At 37.7% G+C, this 18,727-nt stretch overlaps 1 protein-coding gene across 9 annotated transcripts in view; it reads right to left on the bottom strand.

Annotated features, from left to right (window-relative positions):
- The window catches only part of ZRANB3 (zinc finger RANBP2-type containing 3), a 183,897-nt gene that overhangs the window by 14,822 nt on the left and 150,348 nt on the right, over nucleotides 1-18,727 (bottom strand). For 8 of the 9 annotated variants that reach the window (XM_054699685.1, XM_054699684.1, XM_054699683.1 and 5 more), the window contains 5 exons: nucleotides 18,062-18,204; nucleotides 11,180-11,290; nucleotides 9,523-9,925; nucleotides 6,539-6,670; nucleotides 4,619-4,705 (listed from right to left, as the gene is read on the bottom strand). In XM_054699685.1, the coding sequence (XP_054555660.1) occupies nucleotides 4,619-4,705; nucleotides 6,539-6,670; nucleotides 9,523-9,925; nucleotides 11,180-11,290; nucleotides 18,062-18,204 (876 nt within the window). Of the gene's footprint in view, nucleotides 1-3,965; nucleotides 4,706-6,538; nucleotides 6,671-9,522; nucleotides 9,926-11,179; nucleotides 11,291-18,061; nucleotides 18,205-18,727 lie in introns of those variants that run through there. The other variant, XM_037523283.2, reaches the window with a different exon arrangement.

The following is an 18,727-nucleotide window of genomic DNA, read 5'->3' on the forward strand; positions in this document are numbered from 1 at the left end:
AAAAAGACACAGAGTTGCAGCCTGGATTAAGAAACAAAACCCAACCTTTTGCTGTCTCCAGGAAACACATTTAGCTACAAAAGATAAAAATAGGCTCAAAGTCAAAGGATGGAAAACAATCCTACAAGCAAATGGGCCAAAAAAGAAAGCAGGAACAGCTATACTTATATCAGATAAAACAGACTTCAAACTCAAAAAAATAAAAAGAGACCCCAATGGTCACTACATTATGATTAAGGGGACAATACTTCAAGAAGAAATAACACTCATTAACATATACTCACCAAACGAAAGAGCACCAAAATATATCAGACAACTGTTGTCCTCTCTGAAAACAGACATCAGAGAAAACACATATGTAGTGGGAGACTTCAACACACCACTATCAACAATGGATAGATCAACAAGACAAAAAATAAGTAAAGAAACTAAAGCTCTAAATAAGGACCTAGAGCATTTGGGCTTAACAGACATCTATAGAACACTAAACCCAAAAAAAACGGAGTACACATTTTTCTCAAGCGCACACGGATCATTCTCCAGGATCGATCACATACTGGGGCACAAGACAAACATCAACAGATACACCAAGATTGAAATCATACCAACCATCTTTTCTGACCACGAAGGCATCAAACTAGAAATAAATCATAAAAAGAAGGCAAGGAACTATCCTACCTCATGGAGATTAAAAGCCACATTACTGGAAGACCACCGGACTAACGAGGAGATCAAAGAAGAAATTAAAAAATTCTTTGAATTGAATGACAAGGAGGACACCAATATCCTAAATGTATGGGATGCAGCAAAAGCAGTAATAAGAGGAAAATATATAGCAATAGAAGCTCACATCAAAAAACAAGAAAGAACTCAAAGAAACAACCTAATCTCGAAGCTCAAAGATCTAGAAAAAGAACAACAAAAAAAACCCAGAACCAGTAGAAGAAAAGAAATAATAAAAACCAAAGCAGAAATAAATGAAATTGAAACTAAAAAACAATCCAAAAGATCAATGAAACAAGAGCTGGTTCTTTGAAAATAATAAAATAGACAAACCCTAGCCAGGCTCACAAAGGAAAAAAGGGAGAAAGCACAAATACACAGAATCATAAATGAAAGAGGAGAAATCACAACGGACACAGCAGAAATCAAAAGAATAATCAGTAACTACTATGAACAGTTATATGGAAACAAGTTCAACAATCTAGAGGGATGGACAAATTCCTACAACTCTACAATCACCCAAAGCTAGATAAAGAAGAAATAGAACACCTAAACAGACCAATTACAAGCAGCGAAATTGAAATGGTAATTAAAACCTCCCCAAAAACAAAAGCCAGGACCTGATGGATTTACAAATGAATTCTACCAAACATTCAGAGACGAATTAGTGCCTATCCTTCACAACTCTTCCAAAAAATTGAGAAGGAAGGACAATACCAAACACGTTCTATGAAGCCAATATTTACACTAATACCAAAACCGAATAAGGACAACACAAAAAAGGAAAACTATAGGCCAATCTCCCTAATGAACACTGATGCAAAAATCCTCAATAAAATTTTAGCTATCAGAATCCAACAATGTATCCATAAGAAGCTATCATCCACGTACCAAGTTACCACGGATTCATTCCAGGGGCACAAGGATGGTTTAACATCCGAAAATCAATCAACGTTATCCAACACATCAACAAAAAAGAAATATAAAAACCATATGATAATATCAATAGATGCTGAGGAAAGCTTTCGACAAAGTGCAACACCCATTCATGATAAAAGCCCTTGAAATTCTTGGGATACAAGGAACATACCTCAACATCATATAAGGCCATCTATGACAGCCAACAGCCAGTATCATTCTCAATGGTGAAAAGCTGAAAGCAATTCCATAAGATCTGGAACAAGACAAGGATGTCCACTCTCACCACTGCTTTTCAATATAATACTGGAAGTCCTAGCCAGAGCAATAAGACAAGAGAAAGACATCCAAGGAATCCAAATAGAAAAAAGAAGAAGTCAAACTATCACTATTTGCAGATGATATGATAATATACATAGAGAACCCCAAAATCTCACAGAAAAACTAATTCAACTCATCAATCAATTCAGTAAAGTGGCAGGATACAAAATCAAACACGCAAAGTCAGTAGCCTTCCTATACACAAACAATAAATCTGAAGAAGAAGAAATCAAAAAAAACCACCCCTTTTATTATCGAAACAAAAAAATCAAATATTTGGGAATAAATCTAAACAAAAGAGTAAAGGACCTATACAAAGAAAACTATAAACACTGTTAAAAGAAAAAGAAGAAGACACAAGAAATGGAAAGACATCCCTGCTCATGGATTGGAAAATAACATTATTAAAATGGCCATCCTACCAAAAGCAATATACAGATTCAATGCTATTCCAATCAAAATCTCAATGGCATTCTTCAAAGAAATAGAACAATTATTGATGAAATTCATATGGAATCACCAAAACCCCGAATAGCCAAAGCTCTACTGAAAAAAAAAAGAAGGAATGGAGGCATCACACTCCCAGACTTCAAACTATACTACAAAGCCATAATCATCAAAACTGCATGGTATTGGAAAAGAACAGACATACAGACCAATGGAATCGAATAGAAAATCCAGAAATAAACCCACAGATTTATGGTCAACTAATCTTTGACAAAGGAGCAAAGACTATGCATTGGAGCAAAGAAAGTTTGTTCAATAAATGGTGCTGGGAAAACTGGGTCGCTACATGCAAAGAATGAAGCTTGACCACTACCTCACACCATACAAAAAAATCAACTCAAAATGGATTAAGAACTAGACATAAGACCTGAACCATAAAATACATAGAAGGAAAATATAGGCGAAACACTACGGGATTTGCACATCAAAGACATCTTTACAGACACATCACCCAAGCAGTGATAGTGAAGACAAGATAAACAGCTGGACTACATCAAATTAAAGAGCTTCTGCACAGCAAAAGAGACAATAACAAAAACAAGAGAAACCCACCAACTGGGAGAACATTTTTGCACCCAACACTAATGATAAAGGACTGATCACAAAAATCTGCAAAGAGCTGATGAGACTCAGCAACAACAAAGAAAATAATCCAGTCAAAAAATGGGCAGAAGAGCTAAAAAGAAACTTCTCTGAAGAGGAAATGCAAATGGCCAACAGACATATGAAAAAATGTTCAACATCACTTGTAATCAGGGAAATGCAAATCAAAACTACCATGAGATACCATCTCACACCAGTGAGAATGGCACATATTAAAAAACTAGCAACAACAAATGTTGGCGAGGATGTGGAGAAAAAGGAACTCTTGTGCACTGTTGGTGGAGTGCAAACTGGTCCAACCACTATGGAGAGCTGTGTGGAGATTTCTGGACCTACTAAACATAGAGCTTCCATATGATCCAGCAATTCCACTCCTTGGTATTTACCCAAAGGACACAGAAACATCAATTCCAAAGAGCACTGCACCCCTATGTTTATAGCAGCACTGTTTACAATAGCTAAGCTTTGGAAACAGCCCAAATGCCCAAAAATAGATGACTGGATCAAGAAGATGTGGTACATATATACCATGGAATATTACTCAGCATTCAAAAAAGATAAACACATGCAATTTGCAGCAACATGGATGGCACTGGAAGGGATCATGCTCAGCGAATAAGCCAAAAGAAAAAGAAAATACCGGATGGTCTCACTCATAGCAGGAATCTAGAAAACTTAAATAAGGGACCAGGAAAATGAATATAGAAAGTGAAAATCAAAATCAACAAAAAACTATGAACCAGAGACATTTGGGGGGTGGGGGGCGGGAGGGGAAGGATTGGGGTCAGAATGGGGCGTTTGCAATTGTATGGGGGAATATAAAAATAAAATTTAATATTTTAAAAAAAAAAAAAAAAAAGAGGTTTAAACGACACTTTACATATTTTCAGGTTTTTAATATTATTCAATAGTTTAACAATTATTTTACCCATATCCTCAAATTGCCCATAAACACAAAGGTATAGTGAGCTTATTTTCAAATACATCTTTCCAATAAACAACCATCTAAGAAATAAAACAGAAAAGGCAACACTGAGAATGTGTACCTCAAGCCCATTTTGGAGGCATTTACTGAGAAGAGTCTCTCCTGAATACTAAGCAGGCTGTCCACACTTAGTCCAGAATCCCTGAATAATGATGATTTGCCTCTGAAATTTCCCTGATGGTTTTGCAGTGTTCCATTTATACCCATAGCACTCCAGGACCATTACTAATCCAGCAGACTTTTCAGGTAATTGAAAATATAATATTCAAATGTAATCTATGCATAATGTCATGATTAAGCTTTCATTCCTTCCGGTATACCTTAACAAAAACCTTACTAAAACCTAATTGAGAGTGTTGTTATATCTCAGTTTCCATGAAGTACTTTTAAAAGGTACCGAACATTAAAAGCATAATATGAAAAGGGAAAATGAATTCTTAATTTTTGTTCTGAAAATTTTCACTCTTAAAATATCAAACATGGGAAAAAATTCGTGTTAAATTCCCCCATATGTAAACCATTTGTCATCCATTCAAGATTTTTTATACTTCATTTCTTTACCAAAAATCGTGTGATGTCTGATCCATGCTTTGATGCTAGAGAATGTCTTCTGGCCTGGCTTCTTTCCTTGGCTTGTCTGGTAGTTCTCTAAAAATTAAAAAAAAAAAAAAAAAAAGCACTGATACATGTTAGGAAAAATGTACTGACTATAGAAGTAAAAACGTGTAAACCTTGTTAGTCTAGCAAAATCAATTGCCACCACACCTAGTGCTTTGCTAGTCGGGGCAGTTACCAAACTGCAAAGCAGAGGATCTCATAGCTCCGATAAGTGCCCCAAGAGTCTAGGTTCACTTAGGACCAGATGCTGTGAAGAATGCACACACTTCTGGGGATGTTTTGCTACTCAGTGAGGCTGTGAATTCTACATTTGGGAACAACAGAGGACATGGTTCTCCTCATCCAAGTGGGAGCTTGCAAGGAATCTTGGGATTTCCTAGAGCACAGAGTATGCAAAGTCCTCCTGCTTCCTATTTTCTAGGCTCAGAAGCCATTCTCAACCTAACAGTCAATCCAATGAAGGAAAATGAGATGAACCAGAAGTAGATTCCTTTGCTGTGAGTACAAATAAATTTTTTCATGAGAATCAGCATAAGTAATTACAGAAGATACTGAATTTCCTTTGGCTTTATCTCTATTCTCGTATAGGTCTTGAATTTGTTAATAATTTGCATAGTTGAGAAATCACAGGACTTCTTTTCCCAATTGAATTCCATAGAGGTGGGAAGAAAGGAAGTTTAAAACTAAAACAAAACAATCTAAAATATTAAGAGACTAAGAAACTGCTCATTCATTGTGAACATTGGCAAAGGTTCTGAATAGTTCTAAAAAGTATAAATATAATTTTTTTTTTCATTAAAGATACTTTTTAAAAATGCTAATGGCAGGCCATTCTTCCACCACATCAGCACTAATTGGTGCAGTCAAATGGGCACGCATTGGCTGTTGGAGGAAAAACACTAAGTACAATTCTTTGGGAAACAGTTCGGAAAAGAAATCCAGTCTAAAAAAATATCCAAGCATTGTAACTTGGTGATTTGTACCTGAGAATGAGGAATGATTTCAAAATGTATAAAACATCTTATATACATCTTACATAAACATCTTAAAATGTGCTTGATAGTATTAAGTGTAAGAACAAAAACAATGTAAACAACTTAAATGTTCATCAGCGTGAGAATAGCTAAACCACAGTAGATTACTCAACAAAATAAGATGCAGTCATTTCAGATGATAAACATTATGAGTGCTTATCATGGGAACATGAAAAAATGCTTAAATCTTGCCATCAGTGAAAAAAAAAGTTGGGACACAAAGTTGGATACTGAATATATGCTTCTTTCTAAGATTATCTCAACAGTTAGATCCTACTGCCTTTTTGCGGGCCTGCCTGTTAAAAATTCATCCGTGTTGGTAAACATGCTATGTAATTCTTTTGCTCTTGTTTTAAATAACAGGTAGTGACTCAAAGATGTGCCAAGGTTAACAGGTTTCATACTTTGGCCAACAGTGCAATGTTTGCATGTTGAACTGAGTGGGTACTAGAGGTAATTTATTAATCTCAGATATTTTGGGACAACCTTAGCTGCAAATAAAAACCTGTCACTGCCCAATTCATGGACCTGCTAGTTTGAGCCTCTGGTTATCTTTAAGACTGGGAAAGATGTAAGTTGTAATTATTTTCTTCTAGGTGGTGGTGAAAATTTCCTGATCCTGGAATGACTAAAAGAGGAAGGAGCTTCTCTTCTGTGGCAGAACTTATACAGGCCTCAAGAGGAAACTCAAGTGCTATGTAATGAAAGGAATAAAATACATCTGGGACCAGGGATACAGATTCATCCCCATAACCTTCCACGAGTGAATGCACAATTTTCAATTTGATGTCCCAGCATGGAGTCAAGTGTGTCTGCGAGCTTCACTGACCTCTTTGTGACAGATGGTGCACAGCGTCTGCAGGTTGTCCAGGGAGCACTGTCCTCCTCCCCCAGACACTGGCTTGATGTGGTCCACCTGCCAGAAGTGCCCTTCCCCTGGGTTTCTTATCATTTCATTAAGCTGCAATAGGAACACAAGATCAGCAATTTCCAGCATACACTGTTGGTTTTGCATTGTGCAGTTGTGTTTATACAGCAAAATCACAGGGAGAAATACATTGGGATGTCTTTTTATAGATTTCATTGTGAGTAGGAAAAACCCTCTAGGTTAGCAATTTGAAAGCAGTAAGATATGTCTCTGAAAGCTTTTTTTCCCCCTTTATCTAACATTTTGAAAAAATTACAAGCAGATATAAAATATCAAGACTCCTGATAGATTGGGGGGAAAAAATCAGTTGATTCTGTACCTTTGAGATAGTTTATATAGTCACTAAAATGACACTAAGAAAATAGGAATAGATTTGAAATTGAAAACTTCTATCACTGACTCACTCTTTAATTGTTGACCTAGCTATACTCATCATTACACCAATGACAGTTTAATATGAATACCTGTCACCAGGAATTTTATACTATTCACCTGGGAACCTCCAAAGTTACGTAGACTAGAATGAAATTTCTAGAACAAACCTTGGTAACTTGTATATTTGGAATCAAAGATGTCCATTTAAAGCAGACACTATGTAGGTCAGTTCATATATATACACTTTATATTTAACCACTGATGACCTACATTAAACTGGGGTGTATTTTAACATTTTACCCATCATTGTAAACCAGCATACACCATCTCAAAGCAGTTGTTTAAATATCACAAAGATGAGTTCAAAGCGTTGTTTTTGTTTCCTTAGACTTGGACATGAACAAATACTGTAATCAATCTGATGACCGCCAGCTATGTAAGTCAGTGTCAGGGCCCTACAGTTCCTGCCAGAGAGGAGCCCCAGGGGGCAGCGAGGAGCAGTGATAAACTTGGTCGAGCCAAAAATTGCTCCAGACTGACTGACTTACCATTCTCTTCTGGACTGTACTTTCCAAATTCTGTTAGAAAATATATACTGCTTTTTGTTTTTGAGGTTGGCACTGTTAGAAGCAATTACAAATGGCCAGCTTACATCAAGAAAATGTCACACTCTTAGGGGGGAAATCCATTATGGTTCTGCATTTTGTAACCGACTCTTGCTCTGGGCAGTCTCCACTCTGACAGGATCTATGACCCTGATGGTGTTTCTTTATTCTTCCCAGTAATTCTTTGCTCCCACAGGGCCAATCTTCAACATCCTGAATTCATAGCTTTAAAGAATTACTTCCTCTCTAGTGCTCCATATCTGAGAACTGGTGCCTTATCCTCTCAGCTCTTCTGCTTTAGAGTCTAGTTTTATATTCCTCACAGATGATTTCAAGATATCCTTGAGTCTTTCATTTGTGTGTTCTGAAAGTCTCCATACTGACATGGCAAACAGTAAATGGAGTCTGGCTGACACCCCTGGGTTGGGAGCAACATGTCCCTCACCAGTTAGATTAAAGGATCTTTCAGAAACTCCAGGTATCATTGAAACAGTGCTTTTCCCTCACTCTCAAAATCACACTAATTCATCTTTGCAGAAATGCTTGTTAATTCTGTCATAATTCAGCAAGAGTAGTAAATAAATATATTATTTGATAGTAAATAAAAACATATTACTTGACTAACTGGCAGAAATTTATCCAACATAATTAGTGGGAAGAGTGGCGCAGGAGTGATCTTCAAAAATTAAGCACACCACAAACTACACATTTTGCTCTAATCTGAAATGTAGAACTGTTTAGATCACAACAAATTTATCTGATTTTGGGAAATCACAGTGAATATTAATGATACTGAGCTAAATACAGTTTTATCATAAGTTGCTTTACTAAAATTGCATTTTAAAGTGGGATGAACAAATGTAAGTTTCCATCTCACTGTAATAAACTACGTTTTGGGCGTCATCTGCCTGCCCCTTGTCCTTCAATATTAACATCACAAAAAGGGGAACAACCTGATTATGGTTGCCTCTTGATGCAATGTATCATCTGTTAAGATCTCTTCTGCAAATAATTTAATTGATATCTACATAAGCATCTAGAGTTTATAAGCATTATTCAGGAAGTTCGTGGATAAAGAAACATGTCAAACATGGATACAGGCAGACAAATCCAGAAAGTGGGAAATTCTGGAGGCAAATGCTCTAGTCTCTTCTACATTTAGCGGTGTAAAAGAGGGATGGGATGCTAATAAATGTTAAATGGAACACAAGAGGTATAATGATTACAAGCAATGTGCGGGTGATATTTTGATTCTAATATGAACAAAACAACTATATAAAGACATTCTGAGATAATCTGGGAAACCAAATATGGACTCACTTTATAATTAAGGAGTAATAATTTCATTTGGTATGATAATGGGTATTGGGGTATGGAATATATAAGGATGGGAGGAAGAATGGAAGGGAGGAAAGAGAAAGGAAGAAGCGAGGCGGTTTCATGTGTGAGATACATAATGAAAATATTTGAAAATAAAATGAAAGACTGCAATTTACTTTAAAGTAATTCCAGTCATGTAGTATATGCACATACTGATTTTCCATAAGTACTGGAAAGTTAAATAGTTATAATACAATGTTATTTCAATTAAAAAAATTTTCATGAATACCTTAATACTGCACTGCATAATACTGGGTACTCAGAAAAAAGCTCCAGGAGAAAAAAAAGAATTGAGATGAAAGATAGATGAAAATGAAGGGAAAAAACTGATAACTCTTATGGCTGGGTGATAGGTATATGTATTGTTGATTATTTTCTCTCTATGTATACACACACACACACGTATATACACATACATGTATCTGCAAATTCCCATATTACAAAATTAAAATAGAAAGTAAATCGGTGAATATGAATATCACTCACTCTAATGCTGCCTCTATATGTCACATGATTATAATTTACCTGTTCTAATGAGAGCTTTGAGGTCCAGGTAATATCCAGAAGATTCTTCCTTTGACTTTTAGGGGCATCTCTCAGACGTAAGAAGAGTTCTTGTGCATTTAGATGACACAGCTGACACACACCATGTTCAATTTCAAATACTTTGGCTCGCAGGTAACTGTTATTAGATCGAATCCAAAATTCCTCCTGACACTGCAGAGAGCAAAACCGTGAATCCCAAGCACTCACTTTACACTCTTGCTTAGTTTGGCAAGTGGGTTGCTGACAACGGAGGCAAAGTGGATTTCCTTCATTATCCACAGCTTGCAAATAGCCTTTGGATGTAGAAGGCTTCTCAGTAAGATCAGCTTGGGCTGTGCTGGGATTTAAACATGGGACAGAGGCTCCATCTTCAAGAAATTTTCTGGATTAAACAAAACAATGAATAGGTAACTAATGAGCACTAATTCTAGTCTAAACGGCCATTACATACATAATATCCTGCCAGACAGTAAGCATAGGGCTCATAGATTCTGTCAATCATGGTGGAAACAAAATACCTATAGTCTGCACTTGATATTCCATTCAAACTAAAGGAAAGAATTGTGTGTCAAAAAATATTTGGAAATCAAATGTGTTACCTCTCTGGGAATTCAGAAGTCTTCAAGTTAAATAATTAGACTTTAAAACATCTAATGAAATTGGAGAATAAGTTAGAAAATGCTTCTTCTGGCTGGGAAAGGACAGGATAATGTAAAACCCAACTGAAGTCAGCAGCTACTGAGTTCCCTAAATGCCCTGGGTCACACCATTAGGACAGAGAGCCATCAACTAAGGTCTCCATACCTAAGGTTTTCCAGCCTCTACTGGCCCGTAGGAAACAGCTCACAGTGCTGATGGGAACCAGAGCAGAAGACTTGCCAAATGTGTACTTCCTACAGATAAACTCGGAGTTGAATGAATTAAAATCAGAAATGAAACATGACAAGAAACGCACTCTGTCAGAATACATAAAAAGGAAAAGGTACAAGGGTCAATTCTGATGAAAAGTCCTACATGGAAATTACAACTGCTTTGCCTGTTTTCCACGCTCCTTTGTAATAAGTGTTATAAGAAAAAATTCTTATGCTAGAAAGAGCTCAAGATTGGAGAGCAGAATCCGTATCTGACCATAGGTCTCCTAGAATCTGGTGGCCTGGGGGCAAGTCATTTCTAAGTGAAGACATCGTGTGCCTCACAGGGTTGTTAGGAAAACTGCAGAACTACCATATTGTGAAAATTCTTTGTAACCTGTAAAGTCCCCACACACAGTTAAAGTATTACTACAAAAACAAATACATAAATTTAAAGAAGTAGTCTGAGGGCCTCCCCTGGTGGCACAGTGGTTGAGAGCTGGGCTGCGAAGCTACCCGCAGCCTCTGCAGCGCTAGTTCGATCTCCAGCCGCCGGCGAGGGTCCCACATGGTGCGCAGACCTCTCCTGCCACACCCACTGCTCCCCTCAGCAGTGTACTTCGTCAGTCTGCCTATTCTGTTACCCGCTCTGGCTCTGGTGAACTCTCTCACATTCCCGCGCTTCTAACTATACCCAGTGCTTGAATAAATAAATAAATCTTAAAAAAAAAAAATAAAGAAGTAGTCTGAGATCTACAGTGTCCTACTAGTATGTAAAACCTTACTTTGTAGAAGGGTGCTGTGACCAGGATTCCTTTGTGATCAGACGGACATGGCCCCCATCATTCTTCACCTTGTCCATCGAGGCCACAGCAACATCTTCTTTGGTTATATATCTAAAACAATGAAAATGTTACATAGCTTCCTCTTTCTCCTTTAAGAGTGTTCTCTATTTTATGTTCACAGCATTCCTTACAAAAGCAACAGGAGAAAAAGCAAGATAAGAGTCTATTCATTTTGCAATTACAAAGTTAGGGAATGGAGCTTTTTCCTTCTTTACATTGGTCTCCATCTGTGGGAAACACATCCCTTTGTTTCAAATGGGTTTTCTCAAGATTTCTTTATTTTTCTAAGAAATTCAAGAGTCATTCAATATCCTCTGAACCAATTCTCATTGAGGGGAGAAAAGGAGTGGGTGTAGGAATAAGAAATGATCAAATACATGCACAACTAACAGCTTTTAGCAAATTGCTTGCCAAGCTGTGCAGAAAATCTCTAACTGCATTTCTACCTCTCTCGGCCTCCTCCTCGTGGCTCCTCAAATCACCTTAATCAGATGTAATAGTATATCAACGTATTTGAGTAAAGTGATTCTCTTTTTAGTTAACCAGCTTCAGTCACCTCTTCCATTATCGCAAGGTTATTTCTATTATTATCAGCCTACACAGTGTTTGTGGAATCTTCCACTGAAATAAAGTCACTCTTGATGTGGGATTCAGAACCTTATTACACAACACTATCAATATCACACAATGGTTAGGGACTGGAAGTAAAGAGGAAAGTTATTCCAATTAAAGGTGACGGGGGAATTTAAGTAGGTGAAATGCAATTATCCAATTAATTCCTCCTAATTAGCATGGCCCAGTTTCCCTGGTAGTTTACACCTTCTGTAGTTTTTTTTTTAAATTAGTTTAAACATAAATTTCTTCATATTACTTTCAAGTACTTCTTCATTTGGTAGTTTGACAAATGAAAGCTCAATCATAATGGCATTGTGCAACTGCAGATAAAATTTTAGAAATTAGCTGCTATGTTGCTGAAGTAGATTTGATAAACAGATACCCTTCTATTTACAAAATATTTGATCATTTTTTGATTAGGTGATACCTGAATATATTTCAAAATTCAAAAGGCATACAATAGTGAATGTTGTGAAGAGTACATTTGCCTTCAATTCTCATTCTTCTCTCCCCCTCTTCAAAAGCTATCTCTGTTGCCAGTTCTTAATATATACTTTTAGAAATGGTTTGCTATTTCTGTGCAGAGGCGTTTCAGATATTATACAATTTAACCTTTCAAGGTTTACCGTTCAGTACATTTCAGTTTATTCATAAGGATGTACAACTGTCATCACTATCTAATTCCAGAACATTTTCATCATCCCAAAGAGACTCATTAGCAGTCATTCCCCATTGTGCTTTTTACTTTTAAAAACAAATGGTAATACAGTATACACACTAACTTCACCTTTTTTTAAACTAAACATACATGTCAGAGATCTTTCCATATTAGTAAGCATACAATTGTCCTATTCTTTTTTTTTTTTTAAGATTTATTTATACAGGGCCTCTCTGGTGGTGCAAGGGGTTAAGATGCAACCTATGAAACTATCCGTAGCCACTGAAGCACGAGTTCCATCCCCATCCAGGGAGCTACCCACATGGCGCAGTAGACCTCTCCTGACTCGCCAGCTGCTCCCCTCAGCAGTGTATTTCAGTCAATCTGCCTGTTCTGCTCCCCACTCTGTCGCTGGTGAATCCTCTCACCCCCCACACCTCTGGTCTGTACCCCAGCTCTTGTATGCATAAATAAATCTTTTTTTTAAAGATTTAATCTTTAAAGATTTAATTTTTAAAGATTTAATTTAAAAGATTATAATCTTTTTTTTAAAGATTTATTTATTTATGCATACAAGAGCTGGGTGTAAGCCAGAGGTGCAGGGAGTAAGAGGATTCACCAGAGACAGAGTGGGGATTACAGGTGGATTGACTAAAATACACTGCTGAGGGGAGCAGCGGGTGAGTCAGGAGAGGTCTACTATACCATGTGGGTAGCTCCCTGGCTAGGGATTGAACTCATGCTACGGTGGCTGCGGATAGCTTTATAGTTTGCATCTTAACCCCTTGTGCCACCAGGGAGGCCCTGCCCTATTCTTTTTAACAGTTGAATGTTACTCCATTATTTGGACAAATCATGTAACATATTTAACCAATCTCTGATTAGCGGGCATTTAGGTTATTTCTATTCTCTGCTATTACAAATAATGTTGTAATTAATATCCCTAAACATCATGTTTTCTATACATGAAATATATATAGGATAAATTCTTAGAAGCAGAATTGCTGGGTTAAAGGATTTTAAATTTGGGTTTTAAATTTAAGTTTTGACACATTGCTTTCCTTTGTGTTTGTACCAATTTACAGGCATTGGGTGAGGCTACCTGCTTCCTTATACTTTCACTAGCACAAGGTATGTTGGTGAAAAGTATCTCTGTTAATGGTGAGAGCTATCCCATTATAGTTTTAAATTTACATTTTTCCTATTAAGAGTTGGGGTGACTATCTTTTCATGTTTGTGTTTCTACTTGTGTTTCTGAAAGCAAAAAAGAATCACAGTGAATTCTTCTACAATTTTTAAACTTGCCCTTCTTTAGCTCCTAAACTCCTCCCCCTTTCTTCAACCATTTTATTCCCCTGACAAAAACACTTTGCTAAGGTATTTCAGTGGATTCCAAGTTAACTCAAAAGCTTCCCAGTTTTGAGGGGCAATGGAATATTAAGTATTGCCTCAAGTATTGTTCAGTGTTTCAAAGCTTAGAAACCCAATTCAGCAACTTTAAAAGGTGCTGAGAAATCTATTCAGAGATTAAGAACTGTAAACAACTTCTCCCTTTCCTACAAGCAGTTTAAGCCCAAATTTTTGGGAACCATAATCAACAAATCAATCAGCCTCAAAACGGGGTTGACAACAGTAGTTTTCAGTTGTCAATACTTAAATTTCCACTGAGGTTTACTAAGAAGTTCATGTAAATATAATCCCAATTTTTACAAATAGAGGAGAGAAGAATGTTGTCTATAAAAGTAATTCCTGGATGGGGACAGGAGGATGGCAAGTTTTACAAGAAAAAAGGAGTGTGTCTTGGAAGGTGACCCTCAGCAAGGAAAACAGCAGTGGGCCCTGGATTGCTGAGCTGCTATGGAGATGGGCTACTGCTAAAGGATAAATAGTTGGCCTTCTAAGCCCAACTGGGCTCCAACTGAATCAGGCCTGCCTCTGACAAAAGGGAGCTCACTTAGGAGCCAAAGCAATGGCTGGTGATCTTGGCTTCCATTCATATTTTAGAGTAAGCTACTAAAAAACTAACTGCTAGCTCTGAGTTTGGATGGGGCCTTCATGCTGCTGGACCTCACAGAAGTATGATATGGTTGGAGACCAAATCATTGCTTTTGGGGAAATTCCTAAATGTCAGGACCTACTGTGTCTTTTCTTTGAGTCCATTCCATTTTTTTCAAAGATGACGCATAATCACCTTCCTAGGAAGTAAAATGTAGCTGTGTTATTCTGGAAGGTGAGTGAAAAAAGGTGTATGACCTATGGAGTGTCAGTTTCTGATATAATGCCTCTCCCTTTATTCCAAGACAGGTGCTTCTCTGTTCAGTTTCTCTAGCGAGTCAACTGGTAGCACAGTGGGAGGGAAAGACATTTGGTGTTTACTCCTCATATCGACTCTTTCACAGATACACAGTTACTTCAATTTGTTGAAATTTATGGGGTTCTATAGCAAGAATCAGCATCTTTACTGATAGCACCACAGTGACTCTCTCCCCTTCCCCTGGGTATATAGGTTTCATTTTCATAGCTCTGCTAAGCCAATTTCCCACTCTTCATCTCTCTAATCAGTGACTAAGGTCCCTAGATTTACTTCCTTAACACCTTTCTTTATTCACTTTCCTCCATTTTCACTGCTAATGCTTTATTATAAGTCCTCATCATTTTTTCCAGGCCTACTAGAATAGACCTTTAACTTACATGAAAGTAAGGAAAGGAAGAATTTTAAAGATATCCCCATAGGGTACCCTGTCCCTTGGTTATTCCACCAGTCATATGGCTAGGGAATGCTGTAAGGGACTTTGCAGATATAATTAAGATTACTAATCAGCCAGCCTTAAAATCAGAGAGAGATTCCAAGCATGAGAAGGATTTGATGCATCATTGCTGCCCTGAGATATACAACCACATACGCGAGAAACAGAAAGATGCCTCTGGAAGCTAAGAAAGGCCCACACTGACAGCCAGCAAGGAAACCTAAGTCCTACCACCGCAAAGAACTGAACTGTCAATACTCTGAATAAGTAAGGAAACAGGTTCTTCCCAGGGACTGTCACTACAAACCCATCTTGACTGGGTGACATCTTAATTTCAGCCTCATAAAATCCACAGCAGAGAAACTAGTAAAGCTAGTTTCAGACTTCTGACTTATGTGAGGTAATACATTTCTATTGTTTTAAGCTATAGAGTTTGTGTAATTAGTTATGACAGAAAAAGAAAACTAATACAGCTTGTCTCTCCAATTCGAGTCCTGTCCCTTCAATCTGATTTTCCAACTGCTGCCAGAGTGGTCCTAAAAATAAAAATTCGATTACTCTGCTGCTTGTTAAGATGGGCTTTATCTTTAATATATCATCTACATATAATTTTATAAATAATACCATGTGTCTGACTTTGGTTTATATCGATTTTATGACTTTTGCTTTTACACCTGACCAGTCATCTTTCACAGGTGGTGGCCATCCATGTCTGATGGGAAGAAACAATGGGACAGGTCTAGGAATTGCTGCATTAGAAGCACATTCAGTTAAGAAGGAAGTTAAGATCATGCAAAAAGATCAATATTTTGGGCCTCCCTGGTGGCCCAAGGAGTTAAGACGCAACCTATGAAGCTATCCGCAGCCAATGTAGCACGAGTTCGATCCCCAGCCAGGGAGCTACCCACATGGTGCAGCAGACCTCTCCTGTCTCGACTGCTGCTCCCCTCAGCAGTGTATTTCAGTCAGTCTGCCTGTTCTGTTCCCCACTCTGTCTCTGGTGAATCCCCTCACTCCCCCGCACCTCTGGCCTGTACCCCAGTTCTTGTATGCATAAATAAATAAATTAAAAAAAAAGATTAACACATCAACTAGACTGGTTAGAAATATGAAATGGAGAGGACTGGAAGAAGTACTAAGAAAAATAAAATAGGCATCAATCTTTTGTGTAGGTATGTGTATGCATATGTATAAATATATATTTTAAAGGCATTTTTAATATAAAATAATACAGGCCCATGAGAAAAATTTAACCTGTACAGAAGATTTTAGGCAAGAGTCCAAAACTAACACCTTGTGGATAAATTCAATTAGTCAAAGGACTTTTGATTCATTCAGTATTTTATTTTAAAGTCTGAATGACGTTAAATTGGTTATATATTTCTGATTTACCATGGTCCTACCCCCCTTTTGCATGCCTATCCAGTGTAGCACCTGACTTCATTTATGGTTCCTGCTTTGTTTTTAGTCATATGAGTTTGTGATTCTGAAATAAAGTATTAAGTTCCTACCATCTCCACAAATTCCTTAATCTCATGGTCTAGAGAAAGACTTCTCCACAGTGACACTATGGACATTTTGAAACAGATGATTCTTGTTTGGGTGCAGTCCTGTTCACTGTAGGATCTGCAGCAGTGCCCAGTCCTCTACCATCAGATGAAACTCTGTTGATTCCTTTAATTGTGAAAAATAAAAATGCCCCCGGGTGTGGCAAAAGTAAACTATCTGGGCCCATTGTCTTAGAGAACCCTCCAGTTAAGTGTTTCGAAGGTATCCTTCCAGACATGTTCTGCGTCAAACATAGCTATGACATATATTTTCGTTAATACTTATTTCCACCTGTAACAGTCACAAGTATCATTCCTTGTTCTCACATATGAATATGTCATATGCCACATTTTGAAACAGTTGAAGAGAGTCTCACTGTAGGGGACATAATTGAATCAGCTGCACAGTCTCACATACCATGGATGAAATTTTTTCATGCATGTGCAAGGAAAAGGCTGAAGGTTGCAAAACGATGGGATGTGAGGATAAAGAGAGTTTACTGGTTCTTAGAAGAGAGAGCAAGAGCTAAAGGAAGGGATTTTTTTTTTCCATTGGTGCTGCTGTTTGCTTTGTTGCTTTGCAATCTCTTCTAAAATGCTGACTGCTTTTCCTGAGAATCCTTGCTTCATGCTGAGGAGAGAGTCTAGCGAATGGAGATTTGAGATCACATCAGGGAAAACTAACTAAGGCCAAGATTATTATGAGGCCAAGAAAGGAAAGTGTACAGAGATTAGAAAGGGACTAGTGATGACAAAGGCAAAACAGTCATCAACAGCAAGACAGCAGACTTTTCCTGTTACTTCATTTCCAACCATGGGCATGAGCTTCCTTACCAGAGGTGTGCCCAACAGAACCAGCTCCCCTACTGCACAGCATCCGAGATTTATACCCCTTGAGCACATGGCAGAGGGGCCTGAGGAGAGTTCCAACTGTTCTAACAGGGAAATGCCTTCCTCTTGTTAAATAGTGTCCTAGGCCTGGTGGCCATAGGTCACACCAACCCATGACTCTGGCCTCTTTCCTGACAAGTAGGACTCATGGTGAGCAAGATCTGGACAACCTGATCTTTTCTGGCAAATTTGATTAAATTTGTGAAATATACAATTATGCTGCTATAAGATAAGCTGTCATTTTATGGTACGATTTTTTCCTAAAGCATCAAGATATTATTTGTAATTACATAAAATGTTTGAGAGCCCCTCGAGAAATAGCCACAGCAAGCAACAGCATACAGAACAGAAAGCCAACTCATACCTTTTGGTACAATGTTGCTTAGCTTGTTGTTTTGTAATCTCTTCCAAAGCAAGAATTGGGCTGCAGAACAGCTGCCTGCTTTTCCTGATTATTCTTTGCTTCATGGCAGTCAGACTACTCCATTCGCGAACAAACCTCAAAATCTAGCCAAAAACAAGGGAAGAGTTTATATCCAAGAAGCAATCTTCCTCTGAAAGTGAGGCTACTTAGAATATCAGAAAACTGAAACTGATGTTTTATTATATCTGCCCAATAGGCTTGAGTTTCACAATTTGAAACTTCAATTTGATGCAGTTTCCATATTTTTATTGTGCTCTGTGACCAGTTCTGCAGAGGTCACTTTCAATCCAAAGATCCTCTGAAGGCATGTTTATGGGCACCCAGCATCATCCTTAATGCACATGGGGACCAGTAACAATAACCAGCTCAATGAGATCGCAGTCTGGCTGTTGGAAACACACATCTCGGCAGTGGCCATGGCATTACTGGTCTTGAGGACAGTAGGTCTTGCAGTGGTGACAAAATGGCAGACAACATCTGAGAATCACTTTGTGCCTGACTACCTCATTATTACAGGGGGGGAAAAAGGCATCAATAAACCTGGGAATTTTTTTATTAGGGTTATCATTATGGTAACTTGTTAGTCAATTATATGTATTTGACTGT

Source organism: Talpa occidentalis, unplaced genomic scaffold (assembly GCF_014898055.3).
Source record: "Talpa occidentalis isolate TD23 unplaced genomic scaffold, MPIMG_talOcc4v2.1 talOcc4.3, whole genome shotgun sequence".
NCBI lineage: Eukaryota > Metazoa > Chordata > Mammalia > Eulipotyphla > Talpidae > Talpa > Talpa occidentalis.